We start from the raw sequence: 22,052 nt of genomic DNA on the forward strand, positions 1-22,052 counted from the left end.
CTAAAGAATTTAAGAATTATTTACAATTGTAATTAATATATCTGCAAATTAAGAAAAACAGAATTTATAGAATGAAGTGAAACTTATTCATACTTTAAACCAATAATGGAATGCATCAGCATTTTATTTCTTTCAAATTAAAGAGGTGGAATAATTACTGAATACTTGTGTCTTTTTGCATTACAGATAATACTTTTACTATCCTTGGTTCTGACCTTGAATCATTTCTTTGAACAAGAATATTTGAAGAAGAATTAAACTTCCCTTAGATGCTACTATACTTCATATAAAACTCTTCCAGTATTAATTTCTTCCCTACGCCATTTGTCTGAATGTCCTGATGCACCTAATTTCTCATACTTCATTACTAACAGTTTGCTCACTTTTTAATTGAGATATCTTTCATGATTGCGAATTTCGGAAGCAGCTAAGAAAGTACTCAATATTTTAATTCAAATTTTTAATGCTTAAGTTTCTCCTCACACAGGTCAGCGCATGCTTCTTCATAGTTCTCGAAAACTGGTATTTTCGGCTATCAGCTGTATTTGTATGTTTTTTTAAACTATATGCATCATACAAAGTAGGCTCCCCATCAGTAAACTTTGCCTCTGATCCACAGCAATGCCTTGTCCTGTCACTCTTAGCTGTTATTAACAGCAGAATTAATACAATTCAGCCCACAATCCCACTCTATCTTTGCCAATAAAATATATACAATAAGCCATTGTGCAGTCACATCATACCAAGTTGTATTACGCTATTCAGAACAACAGTAAAAGTTGCATGACAAGTGGATGGTAAAAGTTTATGGAAAAACACAGAGAGGATCAGACTATTCTTCAGGAAATTTCATACAGATGTATTGCCATGTTCCTTTCAGCTTTTTCCGTGTCTCTGGCATCAGAAACACTAGTAATTACATGATGTCACACAAGTTGCCTCATATGTAGGTACAAGTTGACCTGTTAAGGTCCCTAAGCTCTCTATATATTCAACAGAAAGAGGTAGATGCCTTAGGTGGACTATATACACCACTCAAAGCCTTCTAAATTTACATACTGAATTTAGACAACTGGAAATTCCTCCTTACTTATGTTAAATCCAAATATTTCCCACCTAAACAATAAAGATGAGAAAAGTTCCCACGATTCCCGTCTCATACTGGTTTATACTATGCATGATGAACAAGTAGACACATAGATACACTGTTACGGAAGGATCCACATACAGCCCAAATCACTAAACATTGCTTTTAAGCCACCATCAGTTATGCATGGATGCAAACACTGCTTCAGTTCATCTTGTTTCTCTACTTCCACTTCCCAAGATAACTTGTAAAACAGTGGGTTTGGAGAAAGGGGGGAGGAGGGGGATGGTTTTCTTAAATAATCGTCAGATAGACCTGCATTCATGTTAAAATTGAGAAGCAAAGAATGAAAAAAAGACATCCCATGAAAAGACTAAATATTCTGATCTGCTCTAATTATCTATGTATACTAAGATCCAAAGAGACTTTCTACCCATCTATACCTTCCACAATCACTGGAAGGGAGGAAGCTGTCAGACACTGAAGCTGACACTCAGTGAGACACAAAGGGGAAATGACAGGAGCTGCAGATCTAGCCCTGTTTCTCAAAAAGCATCACAGTAAGAGTATGTGTGGGAATCCGCACCAGTACCAAAACTGCAGTCTACTGGCCCAAACGCAATAAAGCGTAAGTGTGCTTAAGTTCTACGTTCACTCTCTGCAGTGATGGCTAAAAGTATTCAGGTAATTTCCAAAAAATAAAAAAATAAAAAAATAAAAGAAAAAGAAAAAAGAAACAGAGACCTTAAAAAAAACAAACAAAAACCCAAAAAAAACAAAACCACTCTTCAATCTCTTATCTAAGACAGAACTTAAAATACATTTCTCTAAGAGTGTAATTTTATGCTTGAATTAACACTTTCAGCCTTGTTTTACCTGCCGAGATGGAGGACAAACATGGAAGCATGAGCCCAGTCTAAGACAGGCTATATAATTCCATGCACCTGTCTCTCCACAGTAATACTAACTTCTGCAGTTCCCATTTTTCCTTCCCTACCTCCCAAATGATTCCTTCAGAGGTATGGGTACAGCTGTTTGTAGGGAAACGAAGCAGAAAAAGGAATACAGTAAACAGTTTTGCACTTTTGCATACGCTGAATAAACTTCATACTTGTACCTGAACCACTGAAATGCTTTGGCTTTTTTTTTTTTAATTTAAAAAAAAATGATGAAAAGATTAGAATACAACTGTTTTTGTAATGATAACATCAGTCTTATTTTGTTACTGGCTTTGAATAACAGTACAAACCAAGAGAAAACAGTGAGCTATTATCCACATGCTTTTGATTCTATAGCGTCATGTTCGTCAAATAACAGCCCTCGATGACATTTATCAGAAGTACTAATAAATAAATAAAACGAAAACAAAACAAAAATAACCTTACCTTTTGGATAATCTTCCAATAAGAGGTTGAAGTGACCTAACTGACAAAAGAAATCAGACTCGACCTTTCCTTCAGCTTTCAATATTAGCGATTCATAGCAGCGAACAGCCTGGGAAAGAGAAATAAGATTTTCAAAATACTATATTTAACTGAAGAAAATAATACATTTTCTGAAAAACGTCAAGTCTTTTACTAAACTTTCTCGTTGTTTTGCAAGGCAAGACGTCTACCAACATCCTCATTAACTAGTCAGGATTACTTTCCAAACAAGGCAGAATTCCATGTTGCAAGTTCACTGATTCTAATACAAATTGAAAATAAATAAAAAAGAAGAGTTTTCTCTTGTTTTATTTGCGGACTTCACAAGCTTTTGATCTCCCAAACATAAAACAAACTTCTATAACACATTATAATTTGTTATTTAAAAATCAAAGAAGTACAAAAATAGGCTTTATTTATTCTTTTGAATCTGCAAGAAAAATCGATTTAAGTAATTAAAACATTATTCTGTATTTACGTTTGTTTTTTCCTAAAGGACACTCTGCTACACCAATGATTTCTGTATTTTTTGCTAAGTAGAAGAATGTACTACCTTAATATGTTTGTTGAAGCAATTGCTATACCTTAGCATAATTTCCCAAGATCTGATTCTTTTTACATATCTCTATCATGTCATAAAATGAACCGATTACTACCTTATACTCACTACACAGGCACTGTACACTAATTAAAGCTAAAGTTAAAAACCGGAATCCAATTACAAATGAATTTTACTTTGAAGAAAGCTGCCCTAAAACTTAGAAAGGAGCACACTTAATATCAAAACATGTTCTGCACTGCAAATGGACATTTTCCGTAACCTGAACTGATAGCTTCTACTCACCACGATGGTTAAAATCTTTAACAATCTATACTCTCGTCTCATGACCCTGTTTACAGGCTTGGCGAACAAAATGACGACAGCAACAAAAATCAGTCTCAACTTTCGCAGCTTCCAATCAGTTTCTCAATTTTGAATAAATCATTAAAAAAAAAAAACAAACTCAAGTAGCTGACTAAACTTAAATGGAAGGGAAGGTGTTTTGCACCAGCATGACTCTACTATTCTCATTCTAATGAATTCTAATTCCAGTTGGTTAATCCTTGACTTTCACCAATTCACAGTTTGACTACATATAGAATTCAGTTGCAATTATGAACGGCTTGATTTTAATGTACTATTAGTAATTAAAGACCTTAAGATTTAATTAAAATAAGCTCTGTTAGAGCATTCTATTTAAATGGAAATTCAGAGAACAGGAAAAATAATTCAAAAATTCCTTCTGCAATAGCTAAGTCTGACTACCATATTAGTAGTTTGGTCCAAATACTTTATGTTTGTCCTGATCATTAAAATAAAGAACACCAACAATAAAATAAAGAAAAGTTCTGAAATAGTTAAAGAAAAAAAAAAAGAGAGAAAATCTACAGAGAATACAAATTACAAATCCATATTTAAATTTGCCATTTTCACCTTGCCATGCTAGTTTTAAAGCCATTTTTTAAAATGGCAAGGCATAAAATAGACCTCGCCGTAGTCAACGAACACAAGCAACGTATGCGACCAGATGAGTGGTTCTTATTCTGTATCACAAACTTCAGATGTACCACGTTTGTTCACCTACTTCCAAGTCCAGAATGACCGCCTGTTACTCTCAGAAACAGAAGTTTTGACAGATAAAAACAAAGCTATGCTGTAGCACAGCTGCAGCAAAATGGATAACATCTATATTAAATCTGTATTAGGTCTATGTGTGGTATTAAAATTATTTAATAAGACCATTAAAATTACATATTCCAAACTGTAGATGTTTGTCCATATTTTGGAGACATTAAATTGAGAATTGTATTTGCCTTTACATCAAAAAAGGCTGCTCAAAATAGATGAACCTCCTTGCTTTTGGTAGCCTGCAACAGCAGAATTTTTCATCCACGCCACAATTTTTTCCGTGGCAAACTGCACTGAAAAGACTAGAATTTTGTTGACAGTTAATCAAAGCTCCTTTGATTCTATTCCCACCACCACACATGCATCCTGAAGTCAGTCAGCTCTCAATCTAAGGAAAATTATATCCCTGGAACCAGAACCAAAGCACATAAGTCAGAAGTGAATTTCTCAGAAGAAATTCCTTAGTTACTACATGAGTTTGTCCACATCCAGACTCATCTGTAAAACTTAATCCCTTATCTGCAGATGTTTTAATGTGTAATCTTTTTCTTTGTGCCTTCCTTCTTCTCCCACTTTTTGGGCTCATCTCTAGATTTGTACAAATCTAACACAATTCCTGCTGGTGCCTCCAACATTGCTGTCACAGATATAATTTGCAGAGAGGTCTTCCATTTTCTGGTGATATGAAATTCTTGCTCTAGCTGCCGAAGAGAATGTTCACACTATGACATTTTCAGAAATGAACACATTGTCTTCTACAATTCAGTCATTGCTTAGAGCATACAGAAACTGCTAATACAACAGGTAGCTTATAGAATCTGTTGGACAGGAATTTCAGGCAGTTTGTTTCCTTAACTAGATGATTACAAGTATTTGAAGGGGAAAAAACCTGAATTTTTGAATAACAGGAAATTGAAGGAAATGATAAAATATATGCACTTAAACAGCTAAGCATCTCAGGACCTTCAACATTTCCTCCACCCATTTTAAAGTAAATTTTCATTACAAGACACATCAGTAGTGCCTTAGCTTCTTATATACCTAATTCGTGTAGTACTTAAGACCAATTCTTTCATACAACTCCGATCAATTCTCAACAAGGTGGATTTTCCCTTTGTCTTTAGAATACACCCTGATGATACAGCTAAACCATCTAATTAACACTAATACCAGCACAAGAAAAGCACCACAGCTGCAAGCAGAACTTCCCTTTTCTAACGGTTAGAGCAAATGAGCTCCACTATCAAGCTATGGTCTCAGCTGATCTCTAAACTATCTGAGACATTACCAGGAAAACACTTGCCTAATTTCAAACTGATATTGAAAATTCATATGGAATAGTCTTCATAAAATTCTTCTACCACATTCAACATGAAATAAAAACCAAAAGCAAGAACATCCTCTTGTTTCACATCCTGAGCGAGAGCACCAAAGTCAACCTCTCTGAGTCTCCTGAGGATTAAATGCAACAGTCAGTACAAGACTTTTCTTCTGCCTAGTCGCTGGAGTAGCTCAGTTCTGGTTGAGAAACTTTCTTCTCATTAAACCCCTCCATAAACGTCTCTAGATAAAGAACTGCTTCTGTTAATTGCAGGAACTGATGCAAAACATTTTGAAAAGTAAGGTTACAACTATATATATATATATATATATATATATCTCTCTGTATATGGCTTCCTTGAATGAATACTCAAATACTCAAAAGATCTCATCTCACTGGATCTGTAACTGTAAGGGACATCTATGGTACCACTTGTGCAACCAATTTAAATCTATCTGATGCACTAAGATTCTAAGGAAGTTAAAGAAAAAAAAATCATGTTTCTGAGTATTATTGTTTCTCCACATTGTAGAGAATTTTTAAGTGCACTCAGTGGAGCCTTGAGAATTGCTAGTATTGACAAATTAACGAGAAAGACCCTGAAATGAAAAGGAAGATTGCTACAGAACATGGTACGCTTCCCTTCCTTTGTTCAAGGCTATATGAAGATAAAAGGGAAACCTGAAGAATTTAAGAACTTGGCAAAATAATCACCAGCAGCTGCTTCGCAGCATGGCAACTAGAGCAGAAGCAGGAAACAAATACAGGAATGGCTGCAGGAAAAGAAAAAGTTACAGCTCATATGATATAAAAAAAATACCCATGTTGTCTGCCACCTGCTTGATTAAAAGCAAACTGAAGCAACACACCATTGTCAACACTTCTTACAAGACAGTTATAAAATCCCCATCATGACATCATAGCCAGTTACCATGGAAAATCTGATTTCACAAATTCACAATCAATCCTTACATCAAGGTAATAAAATATAGCAAAGGTAAAAAACAGCTTACTTTAATGTGTCTGTTAATTTGGAAAAAGCCTGCAGAATATTCCTGTTTGTCCACAAAAAAAACCTAAATTTCATAAGCGTCTAAAAAAAAAAAAAAAAAAAAAATGGTCCACCAAATCCCCTACACGTTCATTGTTTATTTTTGCAAAGGGAAAAGGAAAGGAACTGGAATAATTTTTCCTTCTCCTGTGACAAGAACATTTCATGAATTTTCTATTATTAAACATGCATTTTCTCAGAGGAGGCAGGGAGGAAAAAAGTACATAAACCCCACGAAGCAAATGCCACTTTGGGCTGCTATTTGCATGATTTCTTATCAGGAGGAAAAGGCCACTGACTTAGGAATGCCATATAAGAAAAAAAAATCCAATAGATCAATACATAAAAACAGAATTCTAAATATTCTATGCAGAAAGAACTGTAATGCATTACAGTTCTATTTCATAAAGGAGAAGGTAGGACTATGTTATTATTGCCTCACCTAACATGGGGGGGGGGGGGGGGGGAATCTTACCAGCATCACTGTGGTCACATTTATTACTTGTACTTTATAGCATACATTCAAATTACTCATAAACAATTTTATTAAAAATGGAAAAGTTAACACTGTACAGCTTTTTGAATAGTTTGTAAGGAAGATAATGTAATCATGTCCTTCTTTACTCTTAACAAGCATAACTGGCTAAGAAGAAAGGAGGACCAAACAGCCAAGCATGATAAAATCTTAACAATTAAGTTTTTTTAAAACTTTAATGACATGAAAATGGAGGAGTGCACTAAGACAGCAAATTTTTTACTTAAGACACAGGGAAAACACACATATGGCCCAGAAAACCAAAGAACTAGAATAAAAACGGTCAGCATGACAACAGCTAGGTAGTAACGTACAGTGAAAGAAATAATTTGAATTCAAACTTATTAGTGGGTTTCACATTAATTCTTCATTCAGGAAAAAGGTAGTGTTTTAATGCAAATAACATAGTATGAAATGACAAATTCAAAGCCCCAAGATGTTCCTTGAACCTTAAGGATCAGAAAATGCTAAGTACCTATATAAGCCTTCAACCAGAAAAACAAAGAAGTTCAGTTCTTGTTTATTTCGTCTTGCTTCTGTAAAAAGATATAATCTGAATGAACAGGGTTTGCAGGTGGGTATTGAAAACTGGAAGCATGAAAAGAATTCCATGTGAAAAAAACTGAAGAGATAGACACCAGCAGACTGCTGTCCATTTATAAATGGAATACTGCACTGTTATAAATGGTATATACTACACTGATGCTTAGAAATAAAATGCTGATTAGCTCTTACGGGATATTTTATTCTTCCGGAAAAGAAAATAATTATGCAAACAGTGCCAGATACTGAAGCAATCATCACACAACAATCTACTACTACTACAAATAAATAAATAAATACATCGAAATGAAGAAATGTACTGAGAAGAAACAGCATCACCAAAACAAATGCTACAATCAGAGATGGAGAACAGGAGATACTAGTAGCTTAGAAATTATTCTTCTTGAAGTCAAACATTATTGAAAAAGAGGGATAATGCTTCATAAAAAGAACAGAACAGCTGAACATAATACAAAATATAAGTATGCAAATCAGTGATAAACGGAGAAAGTGACATTTTACCAAAGGGGGAAAAAAAACATAACCTGTCAGCACTGATTTGAAAACACTTGAAATAAATTGTAAGACGTTATTTGAGTGTTTTCCGAGACAGGTGTAAGCTCAATAGTGCAGGCTTGTAAAAGAAAATATCCAAAGTTCAGTAATTTTTAAGCTAGACTGTCCATAACCAATTACATTTTGATGAAACATCAGTTAACTGGAGCTAACGTAAGTCATTCTGCATTACTCCTGAGATCACCTTTACTATGCAAATCCTTGTTAGTTTTCTCACCACAGTACCACATACATACATACATATATATATGTATGTATCTACATATTTATGTATACTCATCATGCGGTAATTAAAATACATTATAAACTGCCAACGAACAGACTGCTTTCTATTCTGTCCTAGAAAAACATTTCGTTATGAGGAGACACTGGAGGTCTTACAAATTTTGTGGGAAATTTCATCCTTCCAAATCTTGCATAATTCTTCTATTTTTAAGAATGCATATATACACGCTTTCTTTCTTTTTATTTATTCATTTTTAAGTAAGCAGTAGATTTCTCAATGGACAAGCACTGTGGCTATTTTTTCCCCTCAGAGAGTATAGGAAGAATTTTTTATTGTTATTTTTACTGAAATAATTACATTGCAAGTAGAATTTCAGTATCTTAATTTAGCAATAGTTCTGGAGCTAATGAATAGTTTATCACACCATAAAACATAAGAGTACTCAAGAGTACTTAATTTTATTCTAATAATTCTGAAGTATACCAACAAAGAACATCACAAGTGAGGTGGCAAACACATCATCCTTCAGAACATACAAACAGTTAACTTTGACAGATAAGCTTATCTTTTCTGAAGATGCTACATAAGTTATATTGGAGAGGCTAAGGGTTTTCATAAAGATTTCCATAAGATACACATCAAACAAATGGGATTTTTTTTTTTTTATTGATTTCACTGGTAAATAACTTTGGAAATAGAATTAAATCAACACAGGAAAAAAATGACTAATTGAAGCCACTGTCTGCATTAATAGCTGCCTGCTTTGGTTAAGTAAAAGTAAAGTTTAGTTAGAGTAACTGTTACTTATGTAAAGATCTCCTGATCTGGACACAAGTCTTAGAAATGAAACAGTGACTATCAGCTATCAAGCACAAACAAAACAATGAAGCAATGAAAAGGCTTGAATAAAAAGTAGCGACTATAAGTATTAAAGAGAGACAGAGAAATATGTACACATAAGCGTAAGAAATGCAGTCTACATGATGTGGAAAAATACATACACATGAAAATACTTAGCTTCATACTAACAGAATTTTTTTTTGTTTGTTTAAATACAAGGTGATATAAGACTGTAACTATGAGATAATATTAAAAAATAAAATTGTTATGCTCTGCTAAACCTGTACAGCCTAAAATTCAGTTTCAAAAGGGCTCAAGTACCAGAGGTGGCCCAGTTTTCAAAAATATATATTTTCAGATTAAGCAACCAACAATATAAGGGAAAGAGGATTTACTTTAGAAGGATGGAGAAGATAATGGGGCAGATGATGTTTATGAAGGAAATGTAAAAAAACTAATGCTAACAGGGTGGGAAGCATGGAATTTTCAGCACAATAGGAGGCATAAAATTGGTAAAGTCACATTAAGACATAAAAGGATAAAAATATTAACATAAGGAACCTGATTTTGGATACTGAAATAGCACCACTTCAAGGACTCTCCAAGTGCTGGTACCTCCACCGATTTGCGTGGCCAGTATACTAAAGAACTGGGTTCCTCACAAAGATTTTCTGCTACCTTGCTGAAATCTTGCACACAGGTACCACTTTACATATACTCCTTTTTTCAGAGGCATTTTTATATACTGCTTTTGAAGTTGCCTAATTATGCTCTTAGACAACAGGAAACCACTCATAGATAAAAGTGAGTGCACTGGAATATAAGCAAGTGTGCATGAAGATCAGCTTGGACAGGAAAATATTCTAGAGAAGAACTTTCTGCCTAGTCAACACCTTGATAAGCGCCACAATTACCCTCAAACCTCCTGAAGAGGAGCTGTAGCTTTTCTCTGCAAATGCCTGCAAACGCACAGCCTTACTCCTAAGCTTCCCCACCTTATGCAGTATTCTGCTCTGAGAACAATTACCATGAGGAAATAAGAATGCAATCCTCCCGATACAGTCACGCAACTAACAATCAGCACCACTTTTGAATGGAAGAGCTAGCGTGCCTCATTCTAGGAAAGAGGTAACATCTACTTGTACTATGTAGCCATAATAGGCACGTGGGGTCCATTCGCTTAAATTCCAGAGCTGGTATGCATGCACTATGAAGTGCAAGAACTCATTATTTTAGTTACAAGTATGCATTTGCATCATAACATGCTCCAAACACCAAATAAGATGACAGTACACCCAAACATTGCTCAGGAACTTGCCAATGAAGTTCCCCAAGAAGTAAAACTTTGTACTGGATTTTCACAGACAACACATCCTGAAAAATCCAGCAACTGTGGGTAAATAACCATGCAGGCTGTCAACACAAACTGTTTTCATTTACATTTCCTTGGAGCTGGGCACGACCTCCTTCTTGAATAATGTTTCCTAAGCCCTATCAAATTTGACATCTGATCTAAAAACACACATCAACAAATACCAAATGGAAAAATATACATGTAGCAGGCTTCACATTGCTCCTCCATGTATCCCCTACATATTTTTAGAGATGCTATTGAACTAGAACATAGAGGCTGCTTCAAAGGACACAACTCCTAATAAGGACAGCAGGTCAGAAACCAATACCATATCACAGAAAGCAAAATTGGAAAAAAATGCTCAGAAAATTCACCAGAAAGAGGAGAAAACCTTCAAAATATTCACTACGCACATTTATCTAGGATATGAAAGACCAAGATTCAGGACTTTGCTTTCAAAGACAGATGTGAATGTGGGTAGCCCATATTTATAGCAAGTGCCCTAAATACCAGATTCTAGAGTCAATCTCACTTTTAAGTCAAGGTCACCACGGTAATTCACAGTAGGACAGAGACACAATGACACAGACTCAACTTCCAGCTATACACAGAGAACTCAGCTCTACTTATCCTTTCCCCACCCACAACAATGTACTAGCACTCAGCCGAGCCCGTGTGGACAATACAGATTTTGTGGTTATAAACACAACTGGCCAAAGAGGAACTCAATCCAAGTGAAACACTATAGCAGTGGTTAGAGCAAAGGACTAAGGAGCCTGGGACCACATCACCTTCTCTTAGTTGAGTCTACATAATGACTATAGCCTTAAGTAGCAGGTCTTCTCAATTCCATCATACTGCTATTCTTCAAATAAAAGTATTTGCAAATATAAGTATTTGAAAATACTCTTCTACTATGTCCAGCTGGAAAAGGTACAATATCTCTTCTATTGAACCTAGCTTTCCATTACCATTCATGGAAGGAGAGAGAGATACACAGGCAGACATATGCAACTTTAGTTAGAGCGGGATGGCAGAGAAAGGAAGTAGAGAGATCACAATTTACTCAAAGAAACCCTGAAAAACAGCATCTTCTTCATTCCATATCTTTCCATCTCTACTCCATCTGGCAGCAGAATAGCTCTCCTATTATTATTCACCCAATATATAGCACATCCACATAACAATCACTTCAATCATGCCAGTCACTCAATGAACATAAGGAACTCAAGGAAGATTAGCCTTCTGTAGAGGATGTTTGGGGAAGATGAAAAATAATACAAGTGATAGAGTTTAAGAACATTTAAAAACAGTTAAAATGCTTGAAAATGTACATTAAAGACATTTATAAGTAATCATAAAAGGCAAAGGGTAACGTGCAAGTCAGTCCCAAGTGTCAATCTTTTTTAATCCCTTTATTTAAAAAGGTCAAACGTACTGCAAAAGGTTCATTTTACATAGTTTTCTGAAGGAACAGATTTGCTTATATCCGAAAAAGTAAAGACTGCCATTTTGAACCACCAGCGGCCTGACTTGTGCAAACAACAGGAAGGGCGTAAGCTTTATGCTTAAGCTTGGGCATATAAATTATATTTCTGTTGCAAGTGTTATTCATGTCGTCTTTAGGCCACAAATGGAGAATCACCATCTCATGATGTGCATGTGGATATTCTGTATTGCAAGTGTGGCTTACAGGGCAAAACTCCCAACTACTGAACTCTGTGCAGTTGTTCAGCACATGGAGGGGCTGCAGCTGCTTTTGGCTTCTTGGCCAATTAGCACTGAACAGCCAGGGGATACAGGTTCCCCCAGCCAGCAGTCAGGGCCTGGCAGCACTGACTGGGAGGCAGCCGAGAGAGGTTTCCTCTCCTATCTCTTGCTCCTTCCTCTCCACATGCTCAACAGCTGGAAGAGCTCCTTAAGCAGAACCTTTGACAGTTGAGGACAGGAAGGTCCTTGCCTGCAGAAAATGAAGAACAGGGAGGCGTGCAAGTGAGCCAAGAAGGATCATGGAAGAGTCCTGCGATCAGAGCAGAGAGGGTGAAAGTACATTTGCAAATAAGCGTGACAAGTTGTAGATATGAGTTTTCAGTTAGTCTATTTATAGGTTAGCCTGACAAAGCACACAGACCTCACTCTTAAGTTATACTAAGAAGCAAAAAAATAAAACACCATATATTGAAAATAATTTATTTAAAACTGTTTTTGTGGTGAAAAAAATATTTGAAAAAACTGAAAATATTTGTGGAATATTAAAATGAAGTACTTTTTAAATTTGCAGCTCTTTGTTCATTGCATTTCCCTGACGCTCTAGATGTAAAGACCTGGCTACTAACTTTGTGCTAGGCTCTCTCACACCCAGGTAGCCTAAAAGGAGCAGAACCTCAACTCCATTCTCCTTACTGCCATAACACTTAATAGCATAGTTAAAACGGCACACGCGGGACCACAAGGTGCAGGAGGCATACATGAATTTGTCAAAATGTATTTCTTCTGCGGAGCAATGGGATGAGATATGAGACTCTGGACCAGCGTCCTGCACTGACTGTTTCACGTATACTCCAATGTGCTTTCATTTTCTGTAGGTCAGACTAAACTCGACCTAAAAATCCATTTTCAGAGATATTTAATACTGTATAAGAAGTACAAAACTCAACTCAACGATTATAGCAGTTCATATTCAAAGTATACTTATTGGTAATAGCCTATCATTATCTCCATAATTTGCAGTGATAAATTCAGTCCAAAGGTCAATATTGTAATACTAAAGTATTACTTTAGATCTATGAACAATAAACGAGGAGAGGACATTGCAACTTCAAAATACATCTGCAGAACGCAGGTGTGACATTCTGATAAAGGTCTACCTTCGTGCAACATTATGCAACGATACAAGATGCAGGACTCTGCAGCAGACTCATTAGAACTACCTAAAAACACCTCAAGTACATAAATTATTGGATGGAACCACCAAGACAAGCACATGCTGCCAAACTAAGGCAGACAAAAAAGAACATAATCAATTCTGGAGTTCACCAGAAGATGAACTTCAAACAAAGATAAAATGAGACAGACAACCATAAGTCTATAGACCCATGCTATGGGTCTGTCTAGCCCAGCATATTGTCTGCATATTCAATTCAGCAGCAAATATCCTAAAAATAACAAACCACATCACTACAGCCTTTACATGAACATATATTATTGAAAAAGAAACAAAAGAAAAGGGTTAACATACGGTAATGTTTTCCCTAATAGCTTCCCAGACTACAGCATTTTAAGTTCAGGAGCCTCTTCAGTAACAATAATACTGTTGTTCTTAACTGCTCTTAATGCATTTTTCTTCCATTAATTTGCCCAATCGCTTTTTTGAACCATGTCCACTCATTTAACACTCACAGCATCCTGCAGTAAGCAGTTCCTTGCAGCTAACCTGTAGAACAACTTTCCTTTTGTTTGTTCTAATTTGCCTTCTGGTAGTTTCAACCTCCAAGCTCCCACACTAGAAGTCCTGGAGAATAATCCATCCTAAAGGCAGAAATATTACTGTCACCTTGGTGAGAGCCGATCTACAGCATCCTACACAATTCCTGTATTTTCAGAAAAGATGAATACATTCATAGGAGAAATACAAGGCTAAGAGAAAAAGAAGAGCCTTTCTTACAACAGGTAGCTAAAACAGCTCAACTTATTTAGCTTAGAAAATGTTAAACTAGCTTTTGATTTGCTACAAATATCAACAGGACAAACACCAGGAAAAGAGAAGAGCTATTTCCACTTAAGAACAAATTTGATAGAGAAACAAATGTGTGTAAATTCAGACTGAAAATTAGAAAAAGGATTTTAAGAATTAGAAAGTTAGGATCTTGCATATCATTTAAATGGGAATAGTAGGGGCAGAAGAACTTAATCACTTTTAAGAAATAATGATTTTCATAAAGGTAATGAGATCTAGGATATAATTGTCTGTAGCTTGAAAGGATGGGCTTCAAAACAGCTAGAAACTCCCATGTAGTCCTATGTATTCCTTTATGTTCTCTCTGAGAGACTCTGGACAGGATACCTGAAAGCAACTGCTGTCCAAGCGTGACAGACCCATAGCAATTACTTGCTCTAAAGAGTTAAACTGTGAAACAAAAGGCTTATGCCCTTGAGGCACTTCTGGATGAGAGTATCTGGTAAAGTCTGGGTAAAAGACTGAACTAATTTCTTAACAATTTTGAACTATGGCATCTCCACTGCCCAGAAAGGAGGCAAATAAATTGTAAGTGAAGGGCATGGCTACAGACCCAAAAACCACCGACAGTATTTGAAACCTGGCCATCCTCAGCAGGATAAATACATGTAGGATTCAGTACTTGGAGTCTCTCAGGAAAATCTTTATTTTAAATTTATATTAATGAAAGTACATAATGTTTTTTACATAACTTAGAGTATATATTTGTTAAAAAAAATTATAGGACCAAAATCACCTATTACGGCTTTTCAGATTACATTTTGTATGAAGTTTCATCATTACTAACAAGAGAAGTACTAACGCTGTGGGTATGATCTCGCCTAACAAACAACTGAAGTTTCCCACCCTCATACAAATTAGCTTTTCTTTACACAAATATAATGGCTTCCCAAAACCCACTTTTTTTTGGGGGGGGGGGGAGGGGGGGAAGATCTACTCCTACATTTGAAGCAAAGTTTTAGTTTAACACCTTCCAGAAAAAGGAGAATGAAAGAGTAAAAGATTAAGAGCATTCACAGAAACTCAGCAACCCTACATGTTGTGATATGCTTCCAAAACTCTATGTAAAAGCTTAAATTTGTTTTTGAAGCAAAAAAAAATGAACAGCTATTCATAACTTTCTATTAAGTTAACAACCCATTTAACAAGGTATCCAAAAAGTGGGAACAGAAATGAGACTGGATATCACTTTATAAAGAACTTAGAATGTCTGATGCCAAATGCGCATTGTCACCCGCAGCACAGTATCCACTGAACAGACAGACCCAAGAGCTATCAATAATACAGCACAAGGAAAGCAGGCATTCAAGAATCACGGCAGTTACATTAGAAAGAGTATTTTTTACAGTTTTATAAGGCTAAGCTACTTTCTCAAGTTTTCTAAACGCACTGTGTTCCATGTGGGCACGCTATTTTTTTTTTTTTTCTTCCAAGCACCTATACCCTGCCCCCACTCAAACGGTTAGGAGCATCCAGTTTGCTTTCTGCTGTGCAATTCATCTAGATTTTATATTTCTAACTTAGACTTACTCTTCTTTCCAAAATACATATGAACAGCCACTGTCACCTATTATTTCAAAGTGTTCTTAGCTCTCAAAAAAAGACTGCCAACCTTCCTCCCCAAAATAGAAACATTGTCAACAAGATGAGAAGCAATTGACAAAAGAAGAAATAAATCTAGAAGAATGCACTGTTACAGCTGGATCCTGCTTTTGATTTTTATTCAGGTCTCAGTACTGAATCTGAAAAAAAAAAAAAAAATTATCACCCATTTTCATCAACCCAAGTCTGAATCTTTGTGCTCTCTGTGGCAGACCACTGGCACAGTATTTTAAATCTTGAGAAGTGCTATCTTGAGAAGTGCTATTTTCAGTGCAGCTGGTACTTTTATCCTAATTCTAGTTGCTTCTGCTTAGACCACTCTCCTTCTGTGGCACCTTCCAGTCTTCTTACAGTGCTTCTCCAGGCCTTTGCAGACTCATTCAGCCCCATCTCTAATTCTCTTCTTCTGCCTCTCTTCCCCCGTGACATCAGCATCACCTTTTCATTTTCCTCTTTCCCTGTACCAGCAGATAAATGCACTTTCCTTTCTGGCTAGCCCCTCCTGCAATCTCTTTTCCCTCCCATCCCAGACACTACACCTAGTCCCATCTGCATCACAGGCCTTCCACATTGCTTCTTTGTCAACTGAATACCCATGGCAGTGCATGGATACTCTCTACCATACCCCAGCTCCTCCCCGTACGCCATAGCTTCCCTCCAGGTCACAGGGCAGAAGCTGGATGCTGGCCCTTTGGAAGAGATCTGTAGGAACACTCTGCTGTAGGCTCCGTAGGAAAATCTGCTCAGCGCAGGAGCGCTCACGTTGATCATGCAGAAATAACTTGCACATAAACGGTCAAGATCACTACTACTTGCTTTCACTATCAAAAAAAGCTATTACTGCCCAAAGCTACATTACTATCTACAGTGAAAGCTATAACTTGTTCACTATCACTACTTGTATAAAGTTCATCAGAAAATGTAATATACCTTTTAAACACCATAGCTCTAGGTTAGTGAAACAGGTTTAAGAGGGCCATACTAAATATAAAAATATTAACTGAGAGTACAGCTGTCAATAAAATTTAACATGTAGTTTGTTAGCAACTGGAATCTTGGGGGAGATCTTCCAGAAGATTTAGCGCAACTAAATGAACTCCTAAAAGCAGAAAATACATGTAATCATAGTTCTGTCCACAAGGATCTGACAACAACCACTGGGAAGCAGCTACGAGTACTGTAGCTGCATTAGGGGTAGCTGCACTCTACAGCTGAGGTATTAAGCAAAACAGTAGGAACTATTATGTTAGCACTGATCCAATGCAGGAAGACTTTCCCTTCAGAGAAGGTGTGAGGCCAACTGCTAACACAATAAAATGCAAAAACATTTGTGTACCTCAAGGAAACCACTACAATTTATCGTATGAGACAGGAGCACGGCTCAGGGACACTTAGGCCATTTTGACCATCAACAGTCACATAAGACAACAACAGCATGCAAGTCTCCCGGTTGGTGTACATAGACAGACCACCAGGTACAGAGAAAAACAAATAGGTTTAGAATAAAGCAGAGCTGACAGTCTTCCTGGAAAGCAGACTAAGAACTGAATGACAGGAATGCCACAGGCAGCTCCTCTTCAATGGCAGACAGTAGCAAAATGAACATGTACATTACAGACTTCAAAAGGAGGGGATGTCACTCATGGAGGTCAGAGTTAAGGTTACGTCCATGGGTACTACAATTTCATTTTCTGATTACAGAAGTCTTGTTAAACCCAGTTTGGAAGAGCACAAGGCACCACAAGACAAAGTTAACTGCATAAACCAAACTTTCTTTCCACTAACATTGAATTTGCAGGCCAAGGGAGGGCTAAAAGAAAGAATGATTCTCGAATTACTACAATTGGAGTAGCTGCATTCCTGAGGGACTGCATATGACAAAGCTGTGACTAGCTAAAGGATACCGTGCAATTCTCAAATATCCCTCCCCCCTCTTGAAAACTCTGCTGTAGTTGAAAAGGACTTACAAGTTTCTAGTCAAAACGCCTTCCCCTCCCCCCTCCCAAAAAAAGCAGCTAGGCCTTTATCTCCTTCATTTCCCGGACTCATTTACAACCACTGGCACCCACCTACTGCAAGATCCCATGTGCCAGATGCAACAGGTCAGTTTGCCCATCTGGCATACAGGATTGCAGGTGAGGCAAAAATCTCATACTGCCATATTACAATAGGAGGTCTGAAATTCAGTGCAGCCTCAAGACCAAAAACATGCCAAAGCAAGATATATTTCTTAATCCAGGATGAGCATTACAAAGCTTCCCTGTCCTGCGATCTGCCTACCATTCTCTATCATTAAGCCTGATGGAAGCAAAACCTCTCGTATTTTATAGGCATGCATTCTGAGTGAACAGTTAATGGAGATATTTAAGCCCCAAATAATGGTTTACTTCCCAAAATCTTGGGAGGCCCCCCTTTCTGCTGGTTGTCACAGTTTTAAGTACGTGAGAGAAAACTAGCAGGCAACTTCCTGCTTTAAGTACATGGCCTAAGCTATGTGCTCACTCTGACCTCATCACACACCTGAGATATCTTCCCTGCCTTGCTCACCTGCAGAAACATGACTATTTGCTCTTTCTTGTGTTGGAGATCTCCCTCCTTTCCATGTGCTGTGTCCATCTGCCCTTATTTTCCCCCTTCAGTTCAAATCACACACTTTTTGTCATTTTTTTATTCCAGAAACTAAATGTAAAGCTACTTCCAATGCCTATACCTGCTACATATCATAAAGGCTCACATGACAATATGACTGGCTCACTTGAGAAAGTCCTGGGTAGCCACAATTCCAAAGCTTTCATAATGGTTCAGATATGCTTAGAAGAATACGAGCTCAAAATCTCATTCACTGAAGACGTGGAACAACTCAGACCTCCAAGACCCTGCGTTTTTGCCCACAGTGTCACGCCTGAGGCTTTTACATACTGCCTGCATAGAAATGTAGCTGACGCTACATTATTTTTCCAGAGATTATCTGCAGGCAACATGCATGCAAATAAAAAAAAAAAAAACTAAATACTTATACAATAGCATCCGAGAGAAACCAATTTTAAGGATCATTTCCAAATACACATGTATATTAAAAGTGGTTATAACCACAATCAATTAGGTCCTTTTTACAATTTTACTTGCTGTATTAGTCACAAGGCACGGTAGTAGACTTAAGGAAAGGTGGACAATTTAATAACAGTGAAAGTAAACACTGCTTGAAAATAAATTTTCTCGAATTAATGAGGATGTGTCCCCCCCACCACCACTTATCACCACATGCAAGCCTGTAACTCACACCTCGCACCTGACGACACTATGCAACAGAGAGTTAGTTACATGTAGAATTTAAGATAAGCAGAACTACAGTTCCAAGGAGGGAGGAGGAACACATGAAAAAATGTGTCCATTAATTTGCTAGAGAGGTTAGGATGCCAACATTACACAAGCTGCAGAGCTTCTAGCTCTAACTGCTTCTCGACAGCCAAAGAAAAGATGACTAATACAGAGCTACAGTTTCATAGAGACATTTAACTGCAACTCGATGAACACTTTTCTGCGCTAAATGCCATTTGGCAATAGAAACTTCTCTCAGATAAATTCATGCCCACATCAGCTCAATCCACTAAAACACTGCAATGCAATAGTTTCCCAAGGTATCCCCTCTCCAAAGCTAAGGAAGCCATCTGTAAATTCGGCATGCAAGGCAAGAGGTTCAACCAAGGTGATAATCAAATGCCAAGATTTCAAGATATGGAAAGGAAGAAAACTCAACGTTTCATTTTTAATGTGCATTTCAATAATATAACTCAGCTTTAAGCTAACAGCCAAACTAATTCAGAAGTAGCTCTTTAATCTCCTTATCTGACTGTGGAAGCAGAGGCAATACCATGGTACCTGCCCTAATGATTTAGTATCGGTTCATTTCTTTACCGTCTACACAAAATGGTAGTTCATTTAAATAAAAGAAATTCACAATTTAGTGAACAATATAAAGTTGTATAAATGTTAGTCACCTTAAGAAAGTATCTGTTGTTTACTGATGTTCTTCGACCTGCCGTCTAAGTAACACTGGTCATTCTCCTTCCACTGCAGGTTTAATCCACAAAGTACATTTTCTAATGTTTTGTCCAATCAAGTTTAAAAAAAAAAAAGATAGAAAAACATAGTAGCTTACAATTGAAATGCAAGTTGAAATAGCAGTTTCACCCAAGGAAAGTATGTACAAACAATACTTTTTTTTTTTTAAATTCAAATCTCAAAAAGCAAAATTACATTTTAAAGTTTCCTTTTAAACTGAAGCCTTTATGTATTACAAAATGTGAAAAACACACATATGGTCTCATAAATTTAACTGCTACTGCAGATCTATCATATTTCTATAATCTGTTCTTCCCTTTTTTAAACTTAGAAATATAATTATTTTTAAAGCTTAAAAACGTGATCTGGACTTCTGAATTATTTTTAGAAAATAAAGAGGGTTATATATTTTAGAAGAGTTTCAAAAGAATGCAATACAATGCATCCTAAAAATGCATGTTCTTTTACGCAGTTTCAGACCACAGTCCTGGTACAGACATTTTAGATATGGTAACTGGCAATCACATAACTTGTGATTAATCTTTTATCACAAGTTAAAAAAAAAAAAAAAAGTGCTCTGCAAATGTTCCTTTCCTTAAAGTTCGTATTTCGGAATAGTTTCCCTCTAGAGAATATTTTATCATCATAAATAGAGCTGAATCATGTGCAATCACTGTACAGTACAACATTACATACTTTTTTCTGGTCATTCGAGATGACTGATAGAGGTATCACATTGGCCTGCTCTCTGAAGCACATTACTTAGGACCAGATTTAAGTTTCCTTACATAGCTCAAACTGTAACTTTTTGTTCTTTAGAAAACATGGAAGATAACTGTTAAAAGTCAAAGTTAATATAAGTAGTACCAGAACACCACAGGTAGGTCATAGCTACAGACACCATCCCCATTTTACGGAAGCCAGCCCTATTCTACCAAGTTCTGCCTGCACACGCACCGAGGTAAGAAAAATTCATACACAGTGGTTCAACCCTCTAACTAGAATACCAGTAGAGAGCTCTTACTGGTTTTGATTTTGACATTGCACTTAGCAATACAGTTATATCAACAGAAGAACTTCTGTCAGCATGCACTGTTTTCCCTTGCATTAGGGATCGCGAGACAGAAAAATGCCAGCATAGCTACAGCAGCAGAGACTCTTGCCCAAACGAGGCCCGAGTGTCAATGTAAACACAGAGGGAATTAGACAGTCTAGTCATTCTAAGACTCACGTACCAATATTTACAGATATTGATAGCTACTATTCTTCAGCAGTGATTTTTGGGGGGATGTTTTTTAAGGCGGTGGCCAACAGAGTGCTAGGAAAAGATCTCATCTACTACTAGCTGTCATCTACTTACGAGAACACGTGAGTTAATGGATTTCAGCAATGATTTGACAAGTCTGGAAAGGTTCTCAAATGACTGGGAAAGTTAGTAAAAAACAGTCAGTCATCACAGCAGAAGGGTGTGTTTTTTCTCCTTTCCTGTTGTCTGAAGCCAGACAGACCTGAAGTTGGTCACTCATTACTTGCTTAGAATCAGTTTATTCCAATTTTGAGTTTTGATTCTGGAAGCTAGAAAGCCCTGAAGAAAGAGATATGAAATGACCTGCAATCGGACTTTGTTCTCCTGTTTCGGCTGGTAAGTCTGCATATCCGTGCACCCTCTCTACTTGAGATACAGTTTCTTAGTGTTGGAAAATTCCAACCCATCTGTGCTGGAGAATCTTCAAAATAGGTCAGTTCTAACGCACCGGAACCAGGGCTTCACTACTGAGAAAGTTTCACTCTAACCTCAGTATAAAAAATAAAAACAACAGCAAAATTACAATCATCTCCTAATATCAGAAAGCTTTCCCTAGAAAATCTCTACCGCTTGTCTGGACAATCTAAAGTATCACTTCTATCACTAAACACAGAAATTGAATCAGCGCAGTGAGCCAAAACCTAAAGAAATCTTTGAGGCAGGGCAGCTGCTAGGCCTTCACATGAAGCACAGAATTCCTAAGCTGCTCCTCCGTTCCAA

At 36.8% G+C, this 22,052-nt stretch overlaps 1 protein-coding gene across 20 annotated transcripts in view; it reads right to left on the reverse strand.

Annotated features, from left to right (window-relative positions):
* Positions 1 to 22,052, reverse strand: part of KDM6A (lysine demethylase 6A) — a 160,054-nt gene that overhangs the window by 125,507 nt on the left and 12,495 nt on the right. For all 20 annotated transcript variants that reach the window (XR_011135758.1, XR_011135756.1, XR_011135757.1 and 17 more), the window contains exon 3: positions 2,473 to 2,581. Coding sequence is in view for 17 of the 20 variants with exons in the window: in XM_068915960.1 (XP_068772061.1) it covers positions 2,473 to 2,581 (109 nt within the window). In the remaining 3 variants the exon portion in view is untranslated. The remainder of the gene's footprint in view (positions 1 to 2,472; positions 2,582 to 22,052) is intronic.

The sequence above is a fragment of the Struthio camelus genome, chromosome 1 (genome assembly GCF_040807025.1).
Source record: "Struthio camelus isolate bStrCam1 chromosome 1, bStrCam1.hap1, whole genome shotgun sequence".
Lineage (NCBI taxonomy): Eukaryota > Metazoa > Chordata > Aves > Struthioniformes > Struthionidae > Struthio > Struthio camelus.